General features: G+C 47.0%; 1 protein-coding gene across 2 annotated transcripts in view; it reads right to left on the reverse strand.

Moving 5' to 3' along the window:
- Positions 1-22,241, reverse strand: part of SNX4 (sorting nexin 4) — a 454,378-nt gene that overhangs the window by 71,909 nt on the left and 360,228 nt on the right. For both annotated transcript variants that reach the window (XM_069224290.1, XM_069224289.1), the window contains one exon: positions 12,768-12,913. In XM_069224290.1, the coding sequence (XP_069080391.1) occupies positions 12,768-12,913 (146 nt within the window). The remainder of the gene's footprint in view (positions 1-12,767; positions 12,914-22,241) is intronic.

The following is a 22,241-nucleotide window of genomic DNA, read 5'->3' on the forward strand; positions in this document are numbered from 1 at the left end:
ATCCGTCTGCCAATTTCCATGCTTCACTTTAAGGGAGAGTTTTATACAAGAGGTGTGGAAATGACTTTTTGGTTACAGATGTTATTAGTGAAAGTAAGAGTGAAACTTCTGTAAGCCACTCAAAGATTTGTAAACAGGCGACACTGCACGGAGTGTGTAACACATCAGTGGCCAATTTGGCATGTTACTTGAAAGGAGTCTTTGTCCCCCAGATTTGTTTGTTTCAGTTAATTTCCAACAATAGTTACTTGATACTGAATGATCAAGTCTGTTGTGGGATGAGAGCAGGTATTCCAAATGTGGTTTTCGTTTCTCAAATAAAGATCTGCTGTAGTAATGTGCTCTTTCCCCACCAAGCATGAGATTAGGGTAGCAAGTGTATGGCCTTCCATTCCTACCTTTAAAGTTAACTTCGACAAGCTAAGCAGACTCCAAGTACTATTGTTCCAGAAACATGTGGCACTTGCATTTACCCATGAAATATTTGAATTGCAAGCGGCAGAGTCATCTTCCAAGACACAATCACTTTTAAATGCCAATTTTCCAAGACACTTAAGTGAACTTGCAAAGCACATTTTTAATGCTTCCAACACTGTTGGTGTTATACACTTTTTTAAGGCAGTTGGGTCTGGTTTTGTCAGCCCCTTTTAGACTGTCTTCGGAGTGGTTTCATCCTTTATACACTCCTTGTTTTCAAGTGTATACGGAGGCATACCACTTGTGCTGTTCTCAATTGGGGGGATTTTGCTGCTACTCATTCTGCTTCGCAGTGGATGTCCCATGTTGAAGCCAAGTGGTGACAGAACTACCACATGTGAATGCAGGACACAGTACTTTGATGTACTTTTGTTCGAGAATCTAAATGACAACTGGTCTTCATGTTTTTAACCAGTATGGTTACACTGCGTGCAGCCTGAGTTCCATTGTCTTCGATGTTCTTTCGAGTGAGCACTAGATGTGTGTCTTGCAATGCAACTGGTACTATCTATGGATACAAATTTGCTCATTTTCCCATTTAGGGCTCATTGTAGGAATTGCCCTATGAGACAATGGTTGCTTCAAGATGCCTTTTAGGAGCCTTCTTACACGGATATGGATGCTACAGCTCCAGGATTCCCTTCTTCTGGCTCAATAATTGTGGGCTCTGCACAGGATGCTACTTCCTTAGTGGAGGCTGAGGCTCTTGATCATGAATCTCTAGAACATCTAGAAACACATTCATCATGGTTGGATTGTTTATTTTCTTTACCATGTTTATAATGCTGATTGCTTTGTTTCATCTGCCTAATTATCACAGCTCATGCTCTTTATGCCAGATTGCAATAGTTTCAATAAATTTTAATGAAAACGAATAACTAAACCAGCAGTCACAAGTGCAGTTATCTTGCGGGCACTAGAGTCAGGTTTGAATGGTGCAGCATGTGCAGTGGCAAGGGGCCAAAAGTTGTCATAACTCCTCTAAACACCAGATATTGCAACATTTTACTACTTAACGGGCAGTCACAAGTGCAGTTATCTTGCAGGCACTAGGTTCATGATTTGAATGGTGTAGCAGGGGGGCTTCTTCGGGACCTGTGGAAGCACTTGCACAACACTATCCCACAGCATGTGGGAATAAAGGCAAGAGGTGGTCACGGGCCACAATGCAAGGCTGGTGGAAGAAAACATCTTATTCCGGAGTGTGTCCAGCGGTTTGAATTCTCTATCTGGGAGAGCGCAAGGGAGGTGAAGGTTTGACTAACCAAGCTCTCAGGGGTGGGGTGTTGCGTCAGGAACTGTTTGCAGGAGTTCCTGTGTTGGATCTGGACCAGGTACCCAGTAGGACATTTGTAAGGGCTTCAATAAACAGGAGCAGTAGTTGAGAGGATGAAGTTCTAGGTTGACGCACAGGACCTCGGCTGCTATTCGCACTACCATAGAATATGAAAGCTCCCCCTCTGTAGCTATGGTAGTGGGAAAAAGCATGTTAGTATCCGGAGAAATATCCAGTTCGCAGGCTTCATCCAAGTCTGTATGCCGGTCCATTGGGTTTTCTTGGAGCTGGTATTCTGAAGGGTCCAGCGACCTCACCCATTCTTCACCATAGCCTAGCCCAACAGAAAGGGGCTCAGGATCCGACATACGAAGAAAGGCTCCTGTTGACATCCATCTGGCTCGGTGTTGCAGTCAGCAATAAGAATGTGGATGGTGCCACTCAGGGGCATGGGCGGCGTAGTGAGGGTTGGGACCGGCGCCTGGAGTGGCGGGCTTGGCATGACCGACGCCTGACCCAATCCATGGGTGATCCTCAGAGCTGAGGCCGAAGCTGCTAGCAATGGAACCCGAAGGGGCCCCTTTAGACTCTGCTGGGCCTGAAGGCACACCAGCGGAGTTGGACAGCCTAAAATTAGGAGCATGGTCTCACAGAACGCTTTCAATTGAGCACGGGTCGCTCCAGCTACCGGAAACTTGGAGAGGCATGGAGTCGACCTAGTGGCAGGCACCGCAGAGTGAGGCCTAGGATAACAACACTCCCTCGTCTCGTCGGCCAAAGGATTAGGAGAAGTTGAAGAGCGCTTAGACTTCTTTTGCCTTGACTTACTCGCGAATCCAAAGGTCTTGGTGTGGGACACCAAGGGGGTGGACTCCACAACCGATCCTGGCACCTTCCTCTCAACAGAGATCTTGACTTGCGCAGAATGGAGTGTTGGGCAGCCATAAGCTTCAGGGACTGCTCCCTCAAAGCCTTCGGATGCATGGCCCGAAACTTGGAGCATGAATTTGAGATGTAGTTGTGCTCCAGGCACCAGAGAAAACATGAGGTGCGGCTCAGTCACTGACATCGCCCGAAGAAAGAATCCACCTGGCCTGACACGATCTTCCTCTATGACATCCTCAAAGCACTAGGAGTTAAACAACTGGGCAAAAACCTTCAACAAATAGTCAAGAAAAAGCCAGTCAAAGATTGATTGAGGGGGTAGCTCTCTTAGGATCAGCGCTGGCTGGCGCAGAAAGAAAAGAACTGACGTCAGTGCACCTGGGTGACACCTGTGTAGGACCCTCAACATCATATCTTGTGTGAAAGACACCAATAGATGCAGAGCCCATTGATGCCACCTAAGGGCTCACAGGGGTACTGCTCAAGAAAATCTCCAGATCCAGATTGACGCCTGGGGTAATTCTAAGGTAAGGAATCTGCAACTATATGTATCAAACAGAATGGCTCACAGCTTGTTATCATTTCATATGTGCTTAAGAGAGGTATGCTTTTGACTTCATTCAGTCCCTTTTTGTAGGAAAGTACCCTCTTTCTTGGGCCATTTTCTGCCTTTTGTCAGTATGTTTGACTGTGTCTACTGGGTTCCTGCTAACCAGGATCCCAGTAGTTTTGTTCTCTCCTCTAAATTGTACATTTTTCTTCCCACAATTGGCATACTGGTCCAATCATGCAAGTCCTTAGTATATGGCACCTAGGTACCCAGAGCACTGGGGTTCCAGGGGATCCCTATGGGCTGCAGCAGTTATTCTGCCACCCATAGGGAGTCCATGCAAAAGGTTCTGCAGTCCTGCCATTGCAGCCCGTGTGAAATGGGTGCATGCACTAGTTTTCACTACAGGTCACTACACCAGGTTACTTTAAGTCACCCCTACCGTAGGCCCTCTCAGCCCAGAGTGCAGGTACCTGTGTGTGAGGGCACCCCTGCTCTAGCAGAGGTGCCACCACAAACTCCAAATCTATTTTCCTGGACTTTGGGAGTCTAGGAATGCCATTTTACACGTCTACTGGACATACGTCACTACCTATGTCCAGCTACATAATGGTAACTCTGAACCTTGGAATGTTTGGTATCAAACATGTTGGAATCATACCCCAGTGCTGTTGCAAGTATTGGAAGTATGATTCCATGCACTCTGGGGGCTCCTTAGAGAACCCCCAGCATTATTACTACCAGTTTTACAGGGTTTTCTTTGCAGCCCTGTTGCTGCCACTTCTCAGACAGGTTTCTGCCCTCATGATGCTTGATCTGATCAAGCCCAGGAAAGCAGAACAAGGGATTTCCTTTGGGAGAGGGAGGTAACATCCTCTCCCTTTGGAAATAGGTGTGACTGACTTGGGAGGGGTAGCCTACCCAAGCCACTGGTTTGATTTGAAGGGCACGTTTGGTGCCCCGTGCATAAACCAGTCCACAATGGTTCAGGGACCCCCAGTCCCTGCTCTGGCGTGAAACTGGACAATGGAAAGGGGAGTGACCACTCCCCTGTCCATCACCACCGCAGGGGTGGTGCCCAGAGCTCCTCCAGAGGGTCCCTGCGTTCTGCCATCTTGTTTCCAAGGTTGGCAAGGAACTCTGGGAGCGTCTGAGTGGACAGGCCAGGCAGGTGATGTCAGAGCCCCTCCTGATAAGTGCTTACCTGGTTAGGTGACCAATCCCCCTTTCAGGGCTATTATGGTCTCTCTCTTGGGTGGGTCCTCAGATTCAGATTGTAAGATTCCAGAAGGACTCCTCTGCAACCTCCGCTTTGACTTCTGACCACTGGAACCGCAAATGGACCCTCCAGGAACCGACAAACACTGCTACAACAAAGAGGACTCTTCTGCAACTGTATTTCCATGTCTCCTGCCAGCTTTGCAACATTTCCCCGGCCGTGCATTCTCAGAAGACTGCAACTCTTCAGCCTGCACAAGAAGAAGAAAAAGGAATCTCCCTTGGAGTGAAGAAGGAGTCACTCCCCTGCAACCGCAGGCACCTACAACAAGCGACGACCGGCTACGTGGATCCCCTCTCCTGCTGAGCTGCGTGGATCCTGCATCACAGATGGTGGTCCGGAGTAGTCTTCTTGGTCCTCTCTGCCAGCTGTCCAACTTTGGTGAAGGTAAGCCTTAGCCTTCCCAAGCAGGACAGTAACCCCATGCACCGTGTCCCTTGCAGCTGCCAAGACTTTGCATCTCCTCCAAGGGATCTTCATGCAACCTGTAGCTCCAGCCCTCAGTGCTCCATTCTGCAAAGCACAGCCTCCTGTGTGGTTTTCTTACGGCGTGGGATCCTCTTTTGTAGTGCTGCATGGGCTTCTTCTACGACGCCTGTGTCCCCATACTGTGGGTGCTGCCTCTGCTTCTGTGGACTCCCTGTGACGCTGACGATCCTCTGTGACTCCCCCTCGTTGGCCTTGCTGGTACCCAGCAACACCTCATTTCCACTAACCGCATGTTTGCATTTGTCAAGGCTTGTTGGTGGAATTTCTCCACTGACACCCGTCTGCAATATTCCTTCCAGCGTGGGGCTGCATTAGCATCCATCAGGAACTCTTCTCAGGCTCCAGTGCTGACCTGTTCTTCATCACTGTCGACCAACTTGTGCATCCACAGCTGGGTGGGGGTAGCTCCTACTCCTGCTGGACTGCACTGTGACTCTTGGACTTGGTCCCCTCTCGCCACAGGTCTTCTTTCTTCAGGAATCCACAGCTGGTTTTCTTGACCTCTTCTCTGGTTACCTTTATTTTTGAACTGAGCGTTTTCTTTCATGTGTGTAAATGCTGTGTGACTACAGTGGTATTGCATGAGCTCTGCATGTCTCCTAGATAACCCTTGGATGCTCATCCACAGCTACCTCTAGAGAGCCTGGCTTCTAGACACTGCCTACACTTCACTCAGAGGGGATACCTGGACCTGGTGTAAATATTTTGCAGGTAACCACCACACACCAGGCCAGCTTCCTACACTGTTTATAAGAGAAATGCATGCATTGTAAGAATGTCCGATGTGTGGTCTGTCCCAGTATCTGCACAAATAACAATGCAAATACCACTATTTTATTTCTTTTATAGTGCTACTAATCCCAGTGTAGGGTGTCAGAGCACTTTACATAACATACATATTACCTCTCTAGCTAAAATAAAAATCTGTCATGACATGTTACATGATGTGCTATTTCAGGGTTATGTTACAGCCTCGTAAATGGAGTACAGGATGGACACGACCTGGGTCCGCGGAGAGAGTAATCTGCATTCCTCTCGCCTATAAATGCTGTCACTTAGGAGTCAGCCGAAAGCAAACACCAGGCTCCCACGAAGACACAGCTTGACATCTGGCCTCTGTCTGAATGCACAGCAAATGTGACAAGATAAGAACTAGATTTAAAGAACGAGTTACTTACCTTCGGTAACAACTTTTCTGGTGGATACATTAGCTACCTGTGGATTCCTCACCTAATGAAGACCCCCATTGCGCCAGCACTCGACGGAAATCTTCTTCCTAGCTTCTGCACGTCGATGAGGACGTCACAGTTGCCCAGGCGACGCCGTCTGACGTCATACAGGCAATAAGAGGTCCTCGCCGACGTGCCGACGTCAGTACCAACATTTTTTACGTGCCTGAGAATAATAGGCCATTGAGATGAAAGAACAATAGAAATATTTAATGATATTCCAAACAAACACATCATTCTGAGAATTCAGTCCTTTTTAATGCAAAGAACAACCCACCTGGAGAGTGTTCTCTTGTGGACTGCCTTTCCTCTACTCTTTCCCACGTATCCGATGAAAAGCTGATCCTCCAGCCTGAAATCCTTTGTTCTGTCTATATAAAAGCTTAGCGCCCTCTTTGGGTCCAAGCGGTGGAGTCTCTCTTCTTCCTTTGAAGGATGAGGCCGAGGATAAAACGTGGATAGAGTAATTGACTGGGCCAAATGAAAGGGTGAAACAACCTTCGGAAGGAAAGCAGCCTTGGTCCTCAACACCACCTTATCCCCATAAAAAGATGTATAAGGGGGTTTTACAGATAGAGCCTGCAACTCACTCACTCTCCTTGCAGAGGTAATTGCAACCAGGAAAACCGTTTTAAGAACTAATATTCTTATGGGGCAAGAATGCATAGGCTCAAAAGGGGACCCCATAAGGAAAGTTAAAACCAAGGTCAAATCCCATTGAGGCATAACAAAAGGAGATGGAGGGAATTTATTCATAAGGCCCTTCAAGAATCTAAGCACTATTGGAGATTTAAACAAAGAAGGCTGGTCTGGAAGACAAATAAAGGCTGACAGGGCAGACAAGTAAACCTTAACAGTAGCTATTGCACAACCCCTCTGTGCTAAAGACAAAGCAAAAGATAAGACATCTGACAAATGAGCACGTAAGGGATCAATCTGCCTCTCTCCACACCAAACCACAAATTTAGACCACCTATTAGCGTAGATAGATTTAGTGGAGTGTCGCCTAGCTGCTAAGATAACATCCACTACATCAGGCGGCAGAGAAAAGGAACTCAGGTTGCCCCGTTCAATCTCCAGGCACGAAGGTGCAGGCTCTGGAGGTGGGGGTGTAAAACCTGCCCCTGCGACTGCGAGAGGAGATCTGCCCTGAGAGGGAGACGGAGCGGAGGGCACAGTGAGAGTTGGAGAAGGTCCGAGTACCACACCCTCCTTGGCCAATCCGGAGCTATTAAGATGACTTGGGCCCTGTCTTGGCGAATGTTCCTCAACACTCGAGGAATCAAGGGTATGGGAGGAAACACGTAAAGCAACTGGTCGCACCAGGTTATCTGAAACGTGTCCCCTAAAGCTCCTTGTACCGGGTACTGGAGGCTGCAGAATAACGGGCAGTGCGAGTTCTCCCGGGTGGCAAACAGATCTATCCGAGGAAACCCCCACATCTGGAAGATTAGCCGGACTTGATCTGGGTGGAAACGCCGCTCGTGATCGGCCGAGAAATGGCGACTGAGACTGTCCGCACGTACGTTCAAGACTCCGGCCAGATGATTTGCTACCAAGCAAATCTGATGGTCCTTTGCCCAGGACCATAGCCGAAGAGCTTCTCTGCAGAGAAGGTACGACCCTACCCCTCCCTGTTTGTTTATATACCACATTGCGGTAGTGTTGTCCGTCAGGACCTGAACCGACTGACCGTGAAGGGATGGGAGGAAGAACTTGAGAGCCAGACGTACAGCCCGCAACTCCAACAGATTGATATGAAACACCTGTTCCACAGGAGACCAAAGCCCCTTGATCTCCAGATCCCCCAGATGAGCTCCCCACCCTAGAGTGGAAGCATCCGTTATTACTGTAGCCACAGACGGAGCTTGCGAGAATGGCCTTCCTCTGGAAAGATTTCCGTCCGCAATCCACCATTTCAAATCCATGGCAGCATCTCTGGAGATTCTCACCGAGCCTTCGAGATCCCCTTTGTGTTGAGACCACTGCCTCCGGAGGCACCACTGAAGAGCCCTCATGTGCCAGCGAGCATGCGTGACCAACAGTATGCAAGAAGCAAACAGACCGAGCAGACGTAGGACCTTGAGGACTGGAATGACCGCTCCACTTTGAAACATTGGAACCAACGCCTGAATGTCCTGAACCCGCTGAGGCGGAGGAAAGGCTCGATTCAATGTTGTATCCAGTACTGCCCCTATGAACAGGAGGCGCTGAGAGGGCTCTAGGTGAGATTTGGGCACGTTCACCGAAAAACCCAGGTCGAACAACAACTGGGTTGTCGACTGCTGGTGATGCAACACGAGCTCCGGAGACCTGGCTTTGATTAACCAGTCGTCTAGATAAGGAAATACTGCTATTCCCTTCCTTCTGAGCTCTGCTGCAACCACCGACATCACCTTCGTGAAGACTCGAGGTGCTGAAGTAAGACCAAACGGGAGGACCGCAAACTGATAGTGCTGCGACCCCACCACAAAACAGAGGTACTTCCTGTGCGACTTGAGTATCGGGATATGAAAGTAAGCATCCTGCAAGTCGACAGACACCATCCAATCTCCATTGTTCAGCGCCAAAAGCACCTGAGCTAGGGTCAGCATCTTGAACTTTTCCTGTTTGAGGAACCAATTCAAGATCCTTAGGTCCAGGATTGGTCTCAACCGACCATCCTTCTTGGGAATCAGGAAGTACCTCGAATAACAACCTTGACCCCTTTCCTGCTCTGGGACCAACTCCACTGCGCCCTTTGAAAGGAGGACTTGAACCTCCTGTTCTAACAACAGGAGGTGCTCTTCCGAACAATAAGATGGGCGGGCGGAATGGGGGGCGGAAACTCCCGAAAGGGAAGGGTATAGCCGTTTCTCACAATGCTGGTAACCCAGGAGTCTGAAGTTATGACCTCCCACTTGTGGAGAAAATTCAGTAACCTCCCCCCTACAGGAGTGGAGTGAGTGGGAATTGGTGGAAGCCTAAGGCTGCTTCCCCTGCTGCACCCCTCCAGAGGAAGAGGAAGAGGCAGAGTGCTGCTGAGTGGCTCCCCTGGTACGGACCCTACCCCTCCCTCTAAAAGATCTATAGGAGAGAGCAGAGGTAGGTTGCTGGAATTTCCCTCGAAAGGAGGAGGAGGAGGAGCCACAACCAAATCCTCGAAACCTCCTAAAAAATCTGGAGGAAGTAGAAGAAGTGGCTTGCAAGCCTAGCGACTTGGCCGTGGCCCTGCTCTCTTTGAACCTTTCTAAGGCCGAATCCGCCTTGGCACCAAAGAGCTTATCCCCATCAAAAGGAAGGTCCAGTAGGGTCGACTGCACATCCGAGGAAAATCCTGAGTTACAAAGCCAAGCCTGCTTCCTCGTAACTACAGCAGTGCCCATTGCCCTAGCAACCGAGTCAGTTGTATCCAACCCAGATTGGATAACCTGAGTTGCAGCTGCCTGAGCGTCCGATACCAGACTTAATAGTCCCTGAGGAACCTCCGTATACGTTGATGCAATTATAGGGTCCAGTAGCGCTTCATTGAATGGCAAAAGTGGTTCTGCCGATGTAGAGGCAGGGTGCAACACCTCTGTCAACAAATTCTGCTTGGCTTCAGTCACCGGCAAAGGGAGGTCCAGGAAGCCAGCTGCCTTCCTGATAACAGAATGAAAAGTGGCTGCCTCTTCTGTGTACTCCCCAGGAGATGACAAGTCCCATTCGGGGGAGGTATCTAGGCCACTGGCCGTGTCCAGCCCATGGAGACCCTCACAAGAGTCCTCAATCTCTCCTTCCTCCAGGTTTTGTCTCTGGTACTCCTGCTCTTCAAGGAGGCGGAGAGCAAGCCTCCTGGAGTGCAGCCTCTCCTCTATTCTCGGCGTCGACATGGCGTCAGCGGACATCGAAGAACAACGGCGATCCTCGGATCCGTCCGACTCCGGGTCTACAGGCGCCATAAGCCTCTTCGGCGCCGAAAGGAGGAACCGGATGGAGTGAAGACTGCCTCAGAGTCGTAGGAGGTCTAGACGGCGTCACCGGCTGAAACATCGAAGCCGCCGGAGCCGAAGCTGTCGGAGCTGAAGTCTCAGGAGCCACCGGAGCCGATACCGGCGCCGAACCCACATTCCCCAACGGGAGAAAGGGCATAAAGGGTGCTGGTCGAAGCGGAGCCGGAGCACCCATGTCGAAAGCCAAAGGGCCCGAAGGACCAGCCGGTCCACCACCTGGAGCCATCTGTTGGAAGATGGAAAACATTGCATTTAAAAATGCGGAACTATCAGCTCCAGGGGCCGGGAAAGCCAGATACTGGGGTGCCTGGTTCGAAGGCGACACCGACGCCGGTCTCGACGTGTGCGAAGACGGAGAAAACATCTGAGACTGCGGAACCTCAAACACTGAAGGTGGTTGGCCCGATGACACAGGCGAAGTCGGTGAAGCTGGAGAAGGCAACGGCGTCGACGGCTGGTGAGTGACAGTGGGACTGACTTCCCAAGTCTTCCGACGTCAAGTTGATGGTGACCTCGACCGAGACCTCTCCCTACTCGACCGGCGCCGCGATTCTCGGCGACGCCGGGAGTCCCGATGATGCCGATGAGACTTCGGTGACGAGGATTTTCAACGATGTCTCTTTTCCTTCTTTTTCGACTTCGCCAGAAAAAGCTTGGCCTCGCGCTCTTTCAGGGCCTTAGGATTCATATGTTGACAAGAATCGCACTTGTCAACATCATGATCGGAACTAAGACACCACAAACAGTCAGAATGTGGGTCCGTTACCGACATTTTGCCCCCACACTCACGGCAGGGCTTGAATCCTGACTTTCTCTGCGACATTGTAGTCTCAAAGAAAAAATAGATCCAAAAAACACACTGTAACTGTCGAACAGCAACAGTAGCTCCCTCGAAGATAACCGTTTCGAATGGCACGGAAAAAAGGGAACTGACGTCGGCGAGGACCTCTTATTGCCTGTATGACGTCAGACGACGTCACATGGGCAACTGTGACGTCCTCGTCGACGTGCAGAAGCTAGGAAGAAGATTTCCGTTGAGTGCTGGCGCAATGGGGGGTATTTATTAGGTGAGGAATCCACAGGTAGTTGTATCCATCAGAAGGCCTGCTTACAGAAAGCAAGTTTGTGGAACAATACAGTAAACAAGGTTTATGCAACAGGAGGGATGAACTGAACCTGGAGAGCCTAACGCAAATAAAGCCAGCAAATAGAAAGCCAGAAAATGTGAGTTACAAACCACAGAACCGATGGTAGCCAATGGGCAGAATGCATTCCTAAGATTAACTTTCTGAAAGTCCCCAATATGTCTTTAGAAAACCAGACAACGGCAATGTCTAGTAGACTGCAACCTAAAAATGACAGTGGAATAACTGATGGAAGTTGGTAATGTATCATCTTGCTTATTTAATATTTTAGCTTAGTAAAGGAATGCTACGTAATATGTTAGCCCTAATTCCAAGTCTTGCATTGTTTTGATTTCAGGACAGCACAACAACCACCAGAACATATTAGACAGAACACCAAACATGTATACAACACAGCACCAATAGGTCTTAGAGGCTCTTATCACAATGCTACAAATCGCACCCAATACTAAGAAATGCCACACAATCATCTAACAATACAAATTAACCAGACTATCACTCACGTCCAATACAATTAGGTATTCAATACTTATGTTTTAAGCTTAACTTCTAAGAGCCATACATAATGGCAAGGCTTGGATAATGCACTCTGTGTGCTTTCCCAAACACAATAGCCCAACACCCAACAAAACATAGCAGATAGGAGCTCTGCCATATATCCAGCGCTGGAAAGATATTAATGAAGAAATACAATAACAACAGCCCCTATTGGCCCCTGTAAATGAACTTCCTGAGTCTACTCATCACTTTACACCAAAAGTACAAAACAAACAGAAATTCTGTCTTCATTATGCCCACAACACAGCATCAAATCAGTACGATGACCTATATGAACACCAACAGAGCCCAGAGAGCACCTAGCACCATCAAAAACACAACATGGTACCAAAGCCATGTAGTTGGCTAGGTACTGCCACTGGACAACCAATCTATATACTTTCATTAATCTTTATAAATCATAATGAAGAAATAGACTTAAACATACCTACCCACATATGTACAACATTGTATTAATGCCACATAAAAGACAGAGATGTCTACAACTGAACAGTCACCCTAAGCTGAGCTTTGGAAAACTGTGCACTTCAGCAGAACAAAACAAATGACAAAGTCCTTTGGAACAAACATCCATATGCATAATGTGCTACACAGATCCATGACTAGATCTAGCCAGCAGCTTTCCAATATAATTAGTCTATTCCACCCTTACCACCAACACAGTGAATCAATACCAGACAATATGAATCAGAAGCAAATAAAATGTCCAGAGACCCTCCCCCACTTCTCCTTAGACTCCCGACAACAGGAATCTTAGATCCGTAAATGGCCCTCAGATTTCTAAAAGAGCTAGGAAACCTTAATAAATGCAAAACTAGGTTATACAAACACTCATAACAATTTAAAGGTTGAATCAATACATATACAGGTTTGAAAACAAGAGAGCTTTTTATTTTACCATAACTTACTTGTTCTCAGTGTTTTTAACCTTCAGTTGATCTTCTCCTTCATCGATTTGTTCTTCAAGTTGTTTTATCTTGGCTTCTCGCTGCTCAGGTGTTTCTTGTCCAAACAGTTTACTAGTCATTCCCTTTAAGGAGAATGTCTTCACAGTCTAAAATTGAACAAGCAATATAAGTCAAACGTTTTTCTAGTTTACAGAAGAAATGAAAAACTATACACAGAATTGGTTTAATTTCCATATGCAACTTCATTATTTCTCCAAAATTTAGAGATCCACTGAAACACAATATAAATATTAAAAGAATGATCACGTTTTGCGGTGCATTCATCACAACTTATGAAATCCTAGTTGATACGACCTGTCACAGAGGAAGGGGAAACAGATGAGCTACATGTGAGACAGAGATAGCATGCTAAGGATTAGGATTTGGAGTTTGGGTGACATAAAAGTACACGGTAAACACAATACAGTCAGCATATTTACAAATTTATAACAGAATACACAATAGAAACAGCACCGTTGGTTTATTAACAATAAATTAAAAACAGAATCACAAATCTCGGCACTCACACCCATGTTGACCCACTGATGTCTTGTGCCATCATACACATGAGATATCCCACTGTTTTCGACCTTGCATAAGGACCTTTACATTATAGAAAGTTAGGATCCGGAAGGCAATTTTGACTCACTCAAAATCCCTGGTTCTTAGTTTAAGAGCTCCTCTTACAAATCGCGTTGAGCCCACCCACTCACACTAGGTGCAGTGGGTGAGGATCTGATGATGAAGCATGCCACAGCAGGTACTTGTGGGTGAGGATTCTACAAAAATATCCAAGAGATGCTAGGATCGCACTAATCCACCTTTTTGATATTACAAATCTGATTTTTGGAACCTTTTTCCACCAATAGTCATAACAAAAGTTTCTCATCTTGTTCGTTTTCTGATTGCACTCCCACTTGCTTCTGACCCCTTGTACTGTCTCCTTTTATTGTGTTTCGTTCTGTACCTGCTTCCAAGTTGTCTTATTTTTTGCCAGTTATTTTAGCTTTATATTGCTTGCTTGTAGCTGTTGACTGCAGTTCAAGTATCTTGCTTGTTACAGTTAATAAAAGTCTGCTTTTTCTGCTGTACATAATCTCCAACACTACCTGCTTAATACAATTCCTATGCCCCTTTTGCTTGTGCTGCTCTCTGTGTTCTCCACCAGCTTTACCTTGATACCCAGATCTCTCACGCTGGCTACAGTTGTTACATGTTTTGCATCTGCCCTGCTCAGTTTGTTTTCCAATTAACCCTTTCGCCCTATAGATCAAATACCTGCATTTCTCTTTCTTCTGCCTTAGACATTGAGGCCAGCTGCAAATGGCTCTTACTCAGTTGGGGCATGGAATCTGCACATTTTTTAAAATTAGACAAGCAGGGGAGTCCACTGATTCTCAGGAATCTACAAAAGTTCTACTCCACTTGTGCTGATAAAAATGCTGCCCCACTTGTGTGGCTGGGCCTAGTGCCTGCTACAGGAAAAGGCTCAAACCAAAGTTAATGGGACTACCACTTTCCTTTGTTCGATCCTTTTTTGTTGCGGGCATTAGGCCCGGCCACACAAGTGGGGCAGCGTTTTTATTGGCACAAACTAGGTAATGCTGAGTGGTAGGAATTTTATAGATTCCTGCGGATTCTGAAAGTTTCCATCACAGAAATGGAAGGAAAATGTGTAGTTGCAGACAAGGTTTGAGGTTTGCAGAGCACTGTGGGTAAGAAAACCTTGTGAGGTCTATGCAAGGAACACCACCCTCGACTTCCCTGGTGGTGTAGACTTTAACAGGTCAGTGGTTGGTAGGACTGAGCGGGTGACATCACAAAACGGCCCCTAATACAGCAGCTCCCCCTATTCCTCATCTCTCAATGTAGTGCTTTAGGGTATTTTCTGTCATGGTCTCTTTTCCTACCCGCATAAATGGGGTACCGTTCTTATTGAGAGATGTGTGAAAACTCAAGGTGATAGGAAATTTGTGGCTCCCTGAATATTCCAGAACTGTGAGGAAAATGTGTGTTTCTTACCAAAGTTTGAAGTTTGCCAGGGTTGCTGGATAAAATTAACTGGTAAGAGGCACGCAAGCCAAACACCCATGGACTCTCCTGCTTGGCTAGTTTTAAAAAATATGCAAATTTGCCAGGTTTCCCTAGGTGCCAGCTGACCTAGGGCCCACAGTACACTGCTACCCACTTTGCAAAAAAGGGTCAGTTTCGAGTGGAAAAATGTGATGTATCCATGTTGTCTTTTGGGCCGTTTCCTGTCACGGGTACTAGGCCTACCCAAACAAGTGAGGTACCATGTTTATTGGGAGACTTAGGGGAATGCTAGGTAGAAGGACATTTGTGGCTACCCGCAGATTCCAGAACTTTCCATCACAGAAATGTGAGGAAAACGTGTTTTTTTTTTAAATTGAAATTTGAGGTCTGCAGGGGATTCTGGGTAAAAGAACACAGATAAAGCCACACAAGTCTCCCCATCCCAGATACCCAAGGGTGTCTAGTTTTCAAAAATATACAGGTTTTCTAGGTTTCCCTAGGTGCAGGCTAACCTAGGGTCCAAAATCTACAGCTACTCACATTGGGGTAAAAAGGGTAAATTTTGATTTGAAAAACGTGATGGGTCCAGTTTGTGTTTTGGCCCGTTATCTGCTGCTTGCAGAAGACCTACCCACACAAAGTACCATTTTTATCAGAAGACTTGAGAGAGCATAGATTAGTAGAACATTTGTTACTATTAATTAATTTTCTCTGGATTTGTGTCTCATATTTAAGCCAGTGTATTAGAAAGAAGAAGTTATATTTTTTTTTTAAATATACCCTCTAAATCATTCGCTAGTATGGGTACCCACAGGTTCACAAATAGACATAACCACTGCTCCTAAACTCCACACCTTGTGGTAATTTCAGAAATACACAGGTTTCATTGATATCCATTTCTCACTCTACATAGTTCACCACATTAATTGGGTTGTACTCCGTACACAATGAAAAACCATTGTAAGGTTCAGCTCAGTTGTTGGCTCTTGGTACCATAGGGTCTTGAAGAACCTAAAAACCCCATATATATATCCCCGCAACCAGAGAGGTTTAGCAGGCACAACAGTAGATTGGTTTTGCAAATTGGCCATTGTGACAAAAGGTTACAGATGAAAATGTCAATTTTTTCCTACTCATGTTCAATATTTCTTTATTTCAACAATTATTTTCCTTGAGCAATTAACACATATAACTCCATAGTGAATTCCGAATTTTGTCTACTTTTCAGTATAGCTTCCTGGATCACCCATGGGTTTCACCCTGGTTTCCATCACACGCTGAAAGTAGGATGAGAGCACAAAATTAAGAAAAACTGCTTTTCTCTTTGAAAAACACCAAAACTGTGGTACAAAATTAGATTTTTTTTTTATTCAACTCTGCATATTCCTGAAAGCTGGGAAGATGATGACTTTAGCACAGCAAACCATTTGTTTATGAAAAAAACAAGCCATTTATCTGGGACACTATTTTCCTATTTTTCCCCTCAAAAACCTTAACATTTTGTTATATTTTCCCTATTTTTTTCAGTGCCCTCCAGGGGAATCCACAAGACTTGGGTAACTTTAGAATCAAAGGATGCTGGAAAACAGGATGCAAATTTGGTGTGGATACATTATGGGGTAAAACCGGTATGAAGCCCTAAGCGCAAACTACCCCAAACAGGTAAAAAAGCACTGGCAAAGAATGAGTCTCATGTGTAAAAGAGCTATTGGTTTTGGCAATCTGTTTTGCTTTGTTGTACACCACTGCGGCTGCTGTTCAGCATGGCTAAAAGTTAGTGGCGTGGAGTGTCAGAGTGGAGTGGAGTGGGGGAGTAGAGTGTAGTAGGGGGAGGTGAGATGAGTAGAGTTCAGTGGCAGAGGGTGGAGGAGGGTGGAATGGGTTGGAGTGGTTGGGTGGACTGCAGTGGGGTAGAGTAGGGGTTAATTGAAATGGGGTGAGGTGGATGAGAGTGGGTTTGATTTGAGTGGGGTGGATTAGAATGGACTGTGGTGGGCAGTTTGGATTGAAGTGATAGGGCTGGGGTGGGGTGGACTGGATTGGGGTGGATTGGATTGGAGTGGGGTGGGCTAGATTGGGAGTAGGGTGGACTGGATTCACTGGATTGGAGTGGGGTGGATAGGATAAGAGTATGGTTGGGTATACAGATTGGTGTGGGTTGGGGTGGAGTGGAGTTGATTGAACTGGGGTGGGCTGGATGGATTGGAGTGAGGTGGACGGAACTGGGGTGGGGTGGGGTGGACTGGGATAGATTGGGGTGGAATGGAGTGAGTGGGGTGGATTGGACTGGAGTGAAATGGGGTGGAGTGGACTGAAATAGGGTGGATTAGAATAGGGTGTGGTGGCCTGCATTGGGATGGATTGGAGTGGGGTGAGGTGGACTGTATTGAGGTAGAGTGAATTGGAGTGCGGTGATGTAGATAGATTGGACTGGGGTGGACTAGAGTGGGGTAGGCTGGATAAGAATGGACTAGAGGGCGGTGGAATGAGTTGGGATGGGGGTTGGACTGGGCGTAGAGGGGGGTGGACTGGAGTAGGGTGGGTGGGGTGGATTGAACTGAACTGGGTTGGGGAGGACGGGAGGGGGTGGATTGGAGTGGGGTGGATTGGAGTACAGTGGGGTGGATTGGAGTAGAGTGGGGTGGATTGGAGTGGAGTGGGGTGGATTGGAGTAGAGTGGGGTGGATTGGAGTAGAGTGGGGTGGATTGGAGTAGGGTGAGGTGGTCTTGACAGGGGTAGAGTGGACTGAATTGGAGTGGGGTGGATTGGAGTGGGGTAGATTGGACTGGAGTGTATTGGGGTGGAGTGGAAATGGAGTGGGGTATATTGTTTTGAGTTGGAGTGGGGCAGATGGGACTGGGTGACTGGAAGGGAATGGGGTGGATTGGATGAGAATGGGGTGGATTGGATGAGAATGGGGTGGATTAGAGTTGGGTGAATTGGGATGGAGTGAGATGGGTTGGACTGGGGTAGAGTGGGATGGGTTGGACAGGGGTCGAGTGGGATGGGTTGGACTGGGGTGAAGTGGGTCGGACTGGGGTGAAGTGGGTCGGACTGGACTGGGGCATATTGTTTTGGATTGGATTGGATTGGAGTGGAGCAGATTGTTTTGAATTGGAGAGAGGTAGAACAGATTGGGCCAGACTGTTGTGGATTGGAGTAGGGCAGGAGGGAGTGAGGCGGATTGAAGTGAGGCACATTGTTTTGGATTAAAGTGGGGCAGACTGGAGTGAGGCAGACTGGAATAGGGTAAATTGTTTTGGATTGGAGTGGGGCAGATTAGAGTGCAGAAGATTGTTTTGGACTTGAATTCAGCAGACTGCAGTGGGGCAGACTGTTTTGGATTGGGGCAGATTGTTTTAGATTGGAGTGGGGCAGATTGTTTTAGAGTGGTGCAACGGTAGTGGGGAGAATTAGAGTGTGGGAGATTACATTGGGGTTTGGAGGACTGGAATGGGTTGGAGTGAACTGGATTGGGATGAGTGGTTTTGATTGTAGTGGGGTGGATTTGTGTGAGGTGACATGGGGTAGACTAGGGTGGAATGTAGTGGGACATACTAGACTGGGGTGGATTGAGGTGCACCACACGATTATGTGATAAAGCATAATTTTAGCAATTACACATAATAAAGAAGGAATGGTTTCTTACCTGTAACTCCAGTTCTCTCGTAGGGGTATTTCCATGATAGTCATAAGCACTGAATAGTTCCGCGCGCCTGCGGGGACCCCGGAGCACTGTTGTGTAGTATATTCTTAAGTGCAATCATCAGCTCCTTGACAAAAAAGGTCTGTGAAAAACACTTAAGAATAACAATGTGCAGCCTATGTGAACAGCTACACAAGCCAAAATTGTTAGAAGAAAAAACAGTTGTAGTGTAAATTTCACGTTTAAACCTCTATTTATTCTATAAATACATAAATAAATACATTCTCATATTTTATTTACACCTCTCATGAGAATAAAACAATGTAGGGCAGTGTAGCCCATAGGCTGCCATTATACAGAATGAAAATAGAGCTGTGCCTTTAAGAAAGTAAAGTCTTCCTGTTTCCCATCATGCACAGCAAAAGGCAGTTGCCTCAGTTCTTTTTTGGAGGCTATTAACCTGACATGAAGAAAAACAAAACATTTGTTGGAGTACCAACCTCCATAATATTCATATTCTATGTCAACTCCACCGGGGAGGAGGGAGGGTTGCTTATGACTATCATGGAAATACCCCTACGAGAGAACTGGAGTTACAGGTAAGAAACCATTCCTTCTCTCGTAGGGGATTTCCATGTATAGTCATAAGCACTGAATAGAGTAGCAAGCCCATCCCCATAACCGCGGTGGAGTAGATATAAGAATACTGAGAAAAAACATGAATCATGCAAACAAATTCTTGAGCAAAGCCTGTCCAACCTGAGCATCTGCCCTAGCGTCTGTATCAAGGCAGTAATGCTTAGTAAAGGTATGGACCGACCTCCAAGTGGCAGCCTTGCATATTTCTGCCAAAGGGACATTTCTCATCAAGGCTACAGTAGCTGCTTTCCCTCTGGTAGAGTGGGCTTTTGGCCTACCACCAAGGGATTTGTTTGCTAACTGATAACATAACATTATACATGAAACAATCCACCTGGATAAAGATTGTTTAGATGTGCCCAAACCTGTTCTGATTGGGCCATAGTTAATAAAAAGCTGTTGTGATTTTCGTAAGCTTTTTGTCCTGTCCAAGTAAAATTTCAATACTCTCTTTACATCCAGAGAGTGCAGAGTTCTCTCAGCAGGAGTAGCTGGATTCTGAAAGAAAGTCGGTAATGAAATTGTTTGGTTCACATGGAAGTCGGAGACTACCTTAGGTAGAAATTTTGGATGAGTTCTCATTACCACTTTTGTAGAATGAAAAACCGTGTAGGGTTCCTGCGCGCAAAGGGCCTGGATTTCGCTGACCCTACGCGCTGAAGTGATTGCCACTAGAAAAGCAGCTTTCCATGTGAGATGCTGCAGCGATGCCTTGTGTATCGGCTCGAATGGCGTCAGCATCAGACGTGATAAGACAACGTTCAGTTCCCATGGAGGAGAAGGCTTTCTAATGGGAGGAAAAACCTTCTTTAAACCTTCTAGGAAATCCTTAATAATCGGCATCCGAAAAAAGGACGTTTGTGAAGGACTCTTTCTGTATGCCGTTATCGCCGCCAAGTGAACTTTTATTGACGACAGTTGTAAGCCCGATTTTGCCAAACTTAACAGGTATGGCGGGATAGATTGTTCTCCACAGGAAACCGGGTCAATGTTGTTGTGTAAACACCAAATGCAGAATCTCTTCCACTTGCTTGCATAGGCTGATCGTGTGGAAGGGCGTTTTGCTTCCTTCAGAATTTCCATACAGTCCTGAGGTAGGTTCAAGTGTCCATATTGCACTAGCTCAGGAGCCATGCTGCCAAACTCAACGATGAGGGGTTGGGATGAGATATCTGCCCTCTGAACTTCGTGAGAAGGTCCGGACGATATGGTAGCCTGATGTGTGGTTTGAGTGACCGGTGAAGAAGGTCTGGGAACCACCACTGGCGTGGCCACTCCGGAGCAATTAGGATAATTTTGGTCTGAGCATTGGACAGCTTCTGGAGGACCGCCGGAATCAGGGGAAGCGGTGGAAAGGCGTAAAGAAATGCTCCTGACCAGCTTATCCACAGGGCATTCCCCAGTGTCCCTGGATGGTAATATCTGGAGGCGAAGTTTTGGCATTTTTTGTTTTCTGGGGTTGCGAATAGGTCTGTAGAGGGGGTACCCCAGAGTGCGAAAATGGAATGAACGACGTCGTCGTGTAGTACCCATTCGTGGTTCTCGTTCATTACCCGACTGAGGGCATCCGCTTGAACATTCTGGATGCCGGGCAGGTGAGTTGCCACTAGCGACAGGTTCCTGGCTAGAAGCCAATGCCAGATTGTCTGAGCCTCTCTGGATAAAATTCTGGACCTGGTGCCTCCTTGTTTGTTCACGTAGTACATAGTGGCCACGTTGTCTGTCTGAAGAAGGAGAGTTTCCGTTCTCAGAGAGGGAAGGAAGGCTTTGAGCGCAAGGTGGACTGCGCGAAGTTCCAGCAGGTTGATGTGATAGAGACTCTCTCTCTGTGACCACTCGCCTTGGACTCGAAGATGTTCCATGTGCGCCCCCCATCCGAGCAGTGACGCATCTGTTACGATGGTTTGAGATGGAGGCCGTTGTTGGAACGGAATCCCCACCAAGAGATTGCTGGGTAAGCACCACCACTTCAGGGATTGTAGGGTGTGAGGAGAAAGAAGGACTTTGTTCTCCCAATCGTCCCTCAGTTGACACCACTGATCCTCTAGATTTTCCTGCAATGGTCTCATATGGAGGCGAGCATTGGGAACCAGATGGATACAAGACGCCATCGAGCCCAGTAGAGAAGCTATTATTCTTGCAGTGGCTTGAGGTCTTTCCTGCAGTTGTTTGCATTTTTGGAGAATCGATAACCGTCGTTCCTCCGAAGGAAACACCTTTCCTAGCCTGGTATCTACAATGGCCCCTAAGTAATGCAACCTCTGAACAGGTGTTGCTGTAGATTTCAGAAGATTGACTTGAAGACCAAGTTTTTGTAGCAGTTGTAGAGTCCATTCGAAATGGTGCTGTGCCTCGAGACAGCTGGAGGCCTTTATGAGCCAATCGTCTAGATAGGGGTAGACGAATATTCGCTGTTTCCTCAAGTGGGCGGCTACTACCGCCATGCATTTGGAAAAAGTTCTTGGCGCTGATTTTAGGCCGAAAGGTAGAACTGCAAATTGGTAATGGCGTTTTCCGACAGTGAACCTTAGGAATTTTCGGTGTTTCTTGGTTACTGGGATATGAAAGTAAGCGTCGCAAAGATCTATCGCACATAGCCAGTCGCCCTGACGTAGATGTGGGTAAATTTGGTGTAAGGCTAACATCCTGAATTTTTCTTTGCGAATCCATTTGTTTGCTGTCCTCAGATCTAAGATGGGACGAAACTCTTGTTTGTCTTTTTTCGGTACAAGGAAATATCTCGAATAAATCCCCTTCCCTTGTTGGCTGATGGGAACGGGTTCTATGGCTCTTTTCTGCAATAGGATATTGACCTCTAACTGCAGAGCTTCGAGATGGTGGTTGGCTGTTTTGGGTGGAACAGATGGTGGAGAACTGGTGAATCTGAGAGCGTAACCATGTCTCACAATATTCAATACCCAGGCGTCTGTTGTGATGCGTTGCCACTCGTCCAGATGATTTGCGATACTTCCCCCTAACGGAGTGGGTAACGGAGGAGGGGGAAGCAAAGATTCAGGGCTTAGACGTGGGAGCTTGTCGAGGTGTCTGGGTCTGAGGTGTTGAACGACCCCTTGTCGACCTTCTGGAGAAGCCCCTCTGATGCTGCTGCTGTTGC

This window comes from Pleurodeles waltl, chromosome 3_1 (assembly GCF_031143425.1).
Source record: "Pleurodeles waltl isolate 20211129_DDA chromosome 3_1, aPleWal1.hap1.20221129, whole genome shotgun sequence".
NCBI lineage: Eukaryota > Metazoa > Chordata > Amphibia > Caudata > Salamandridae > Pleurodeles > Pleurodeles waltl.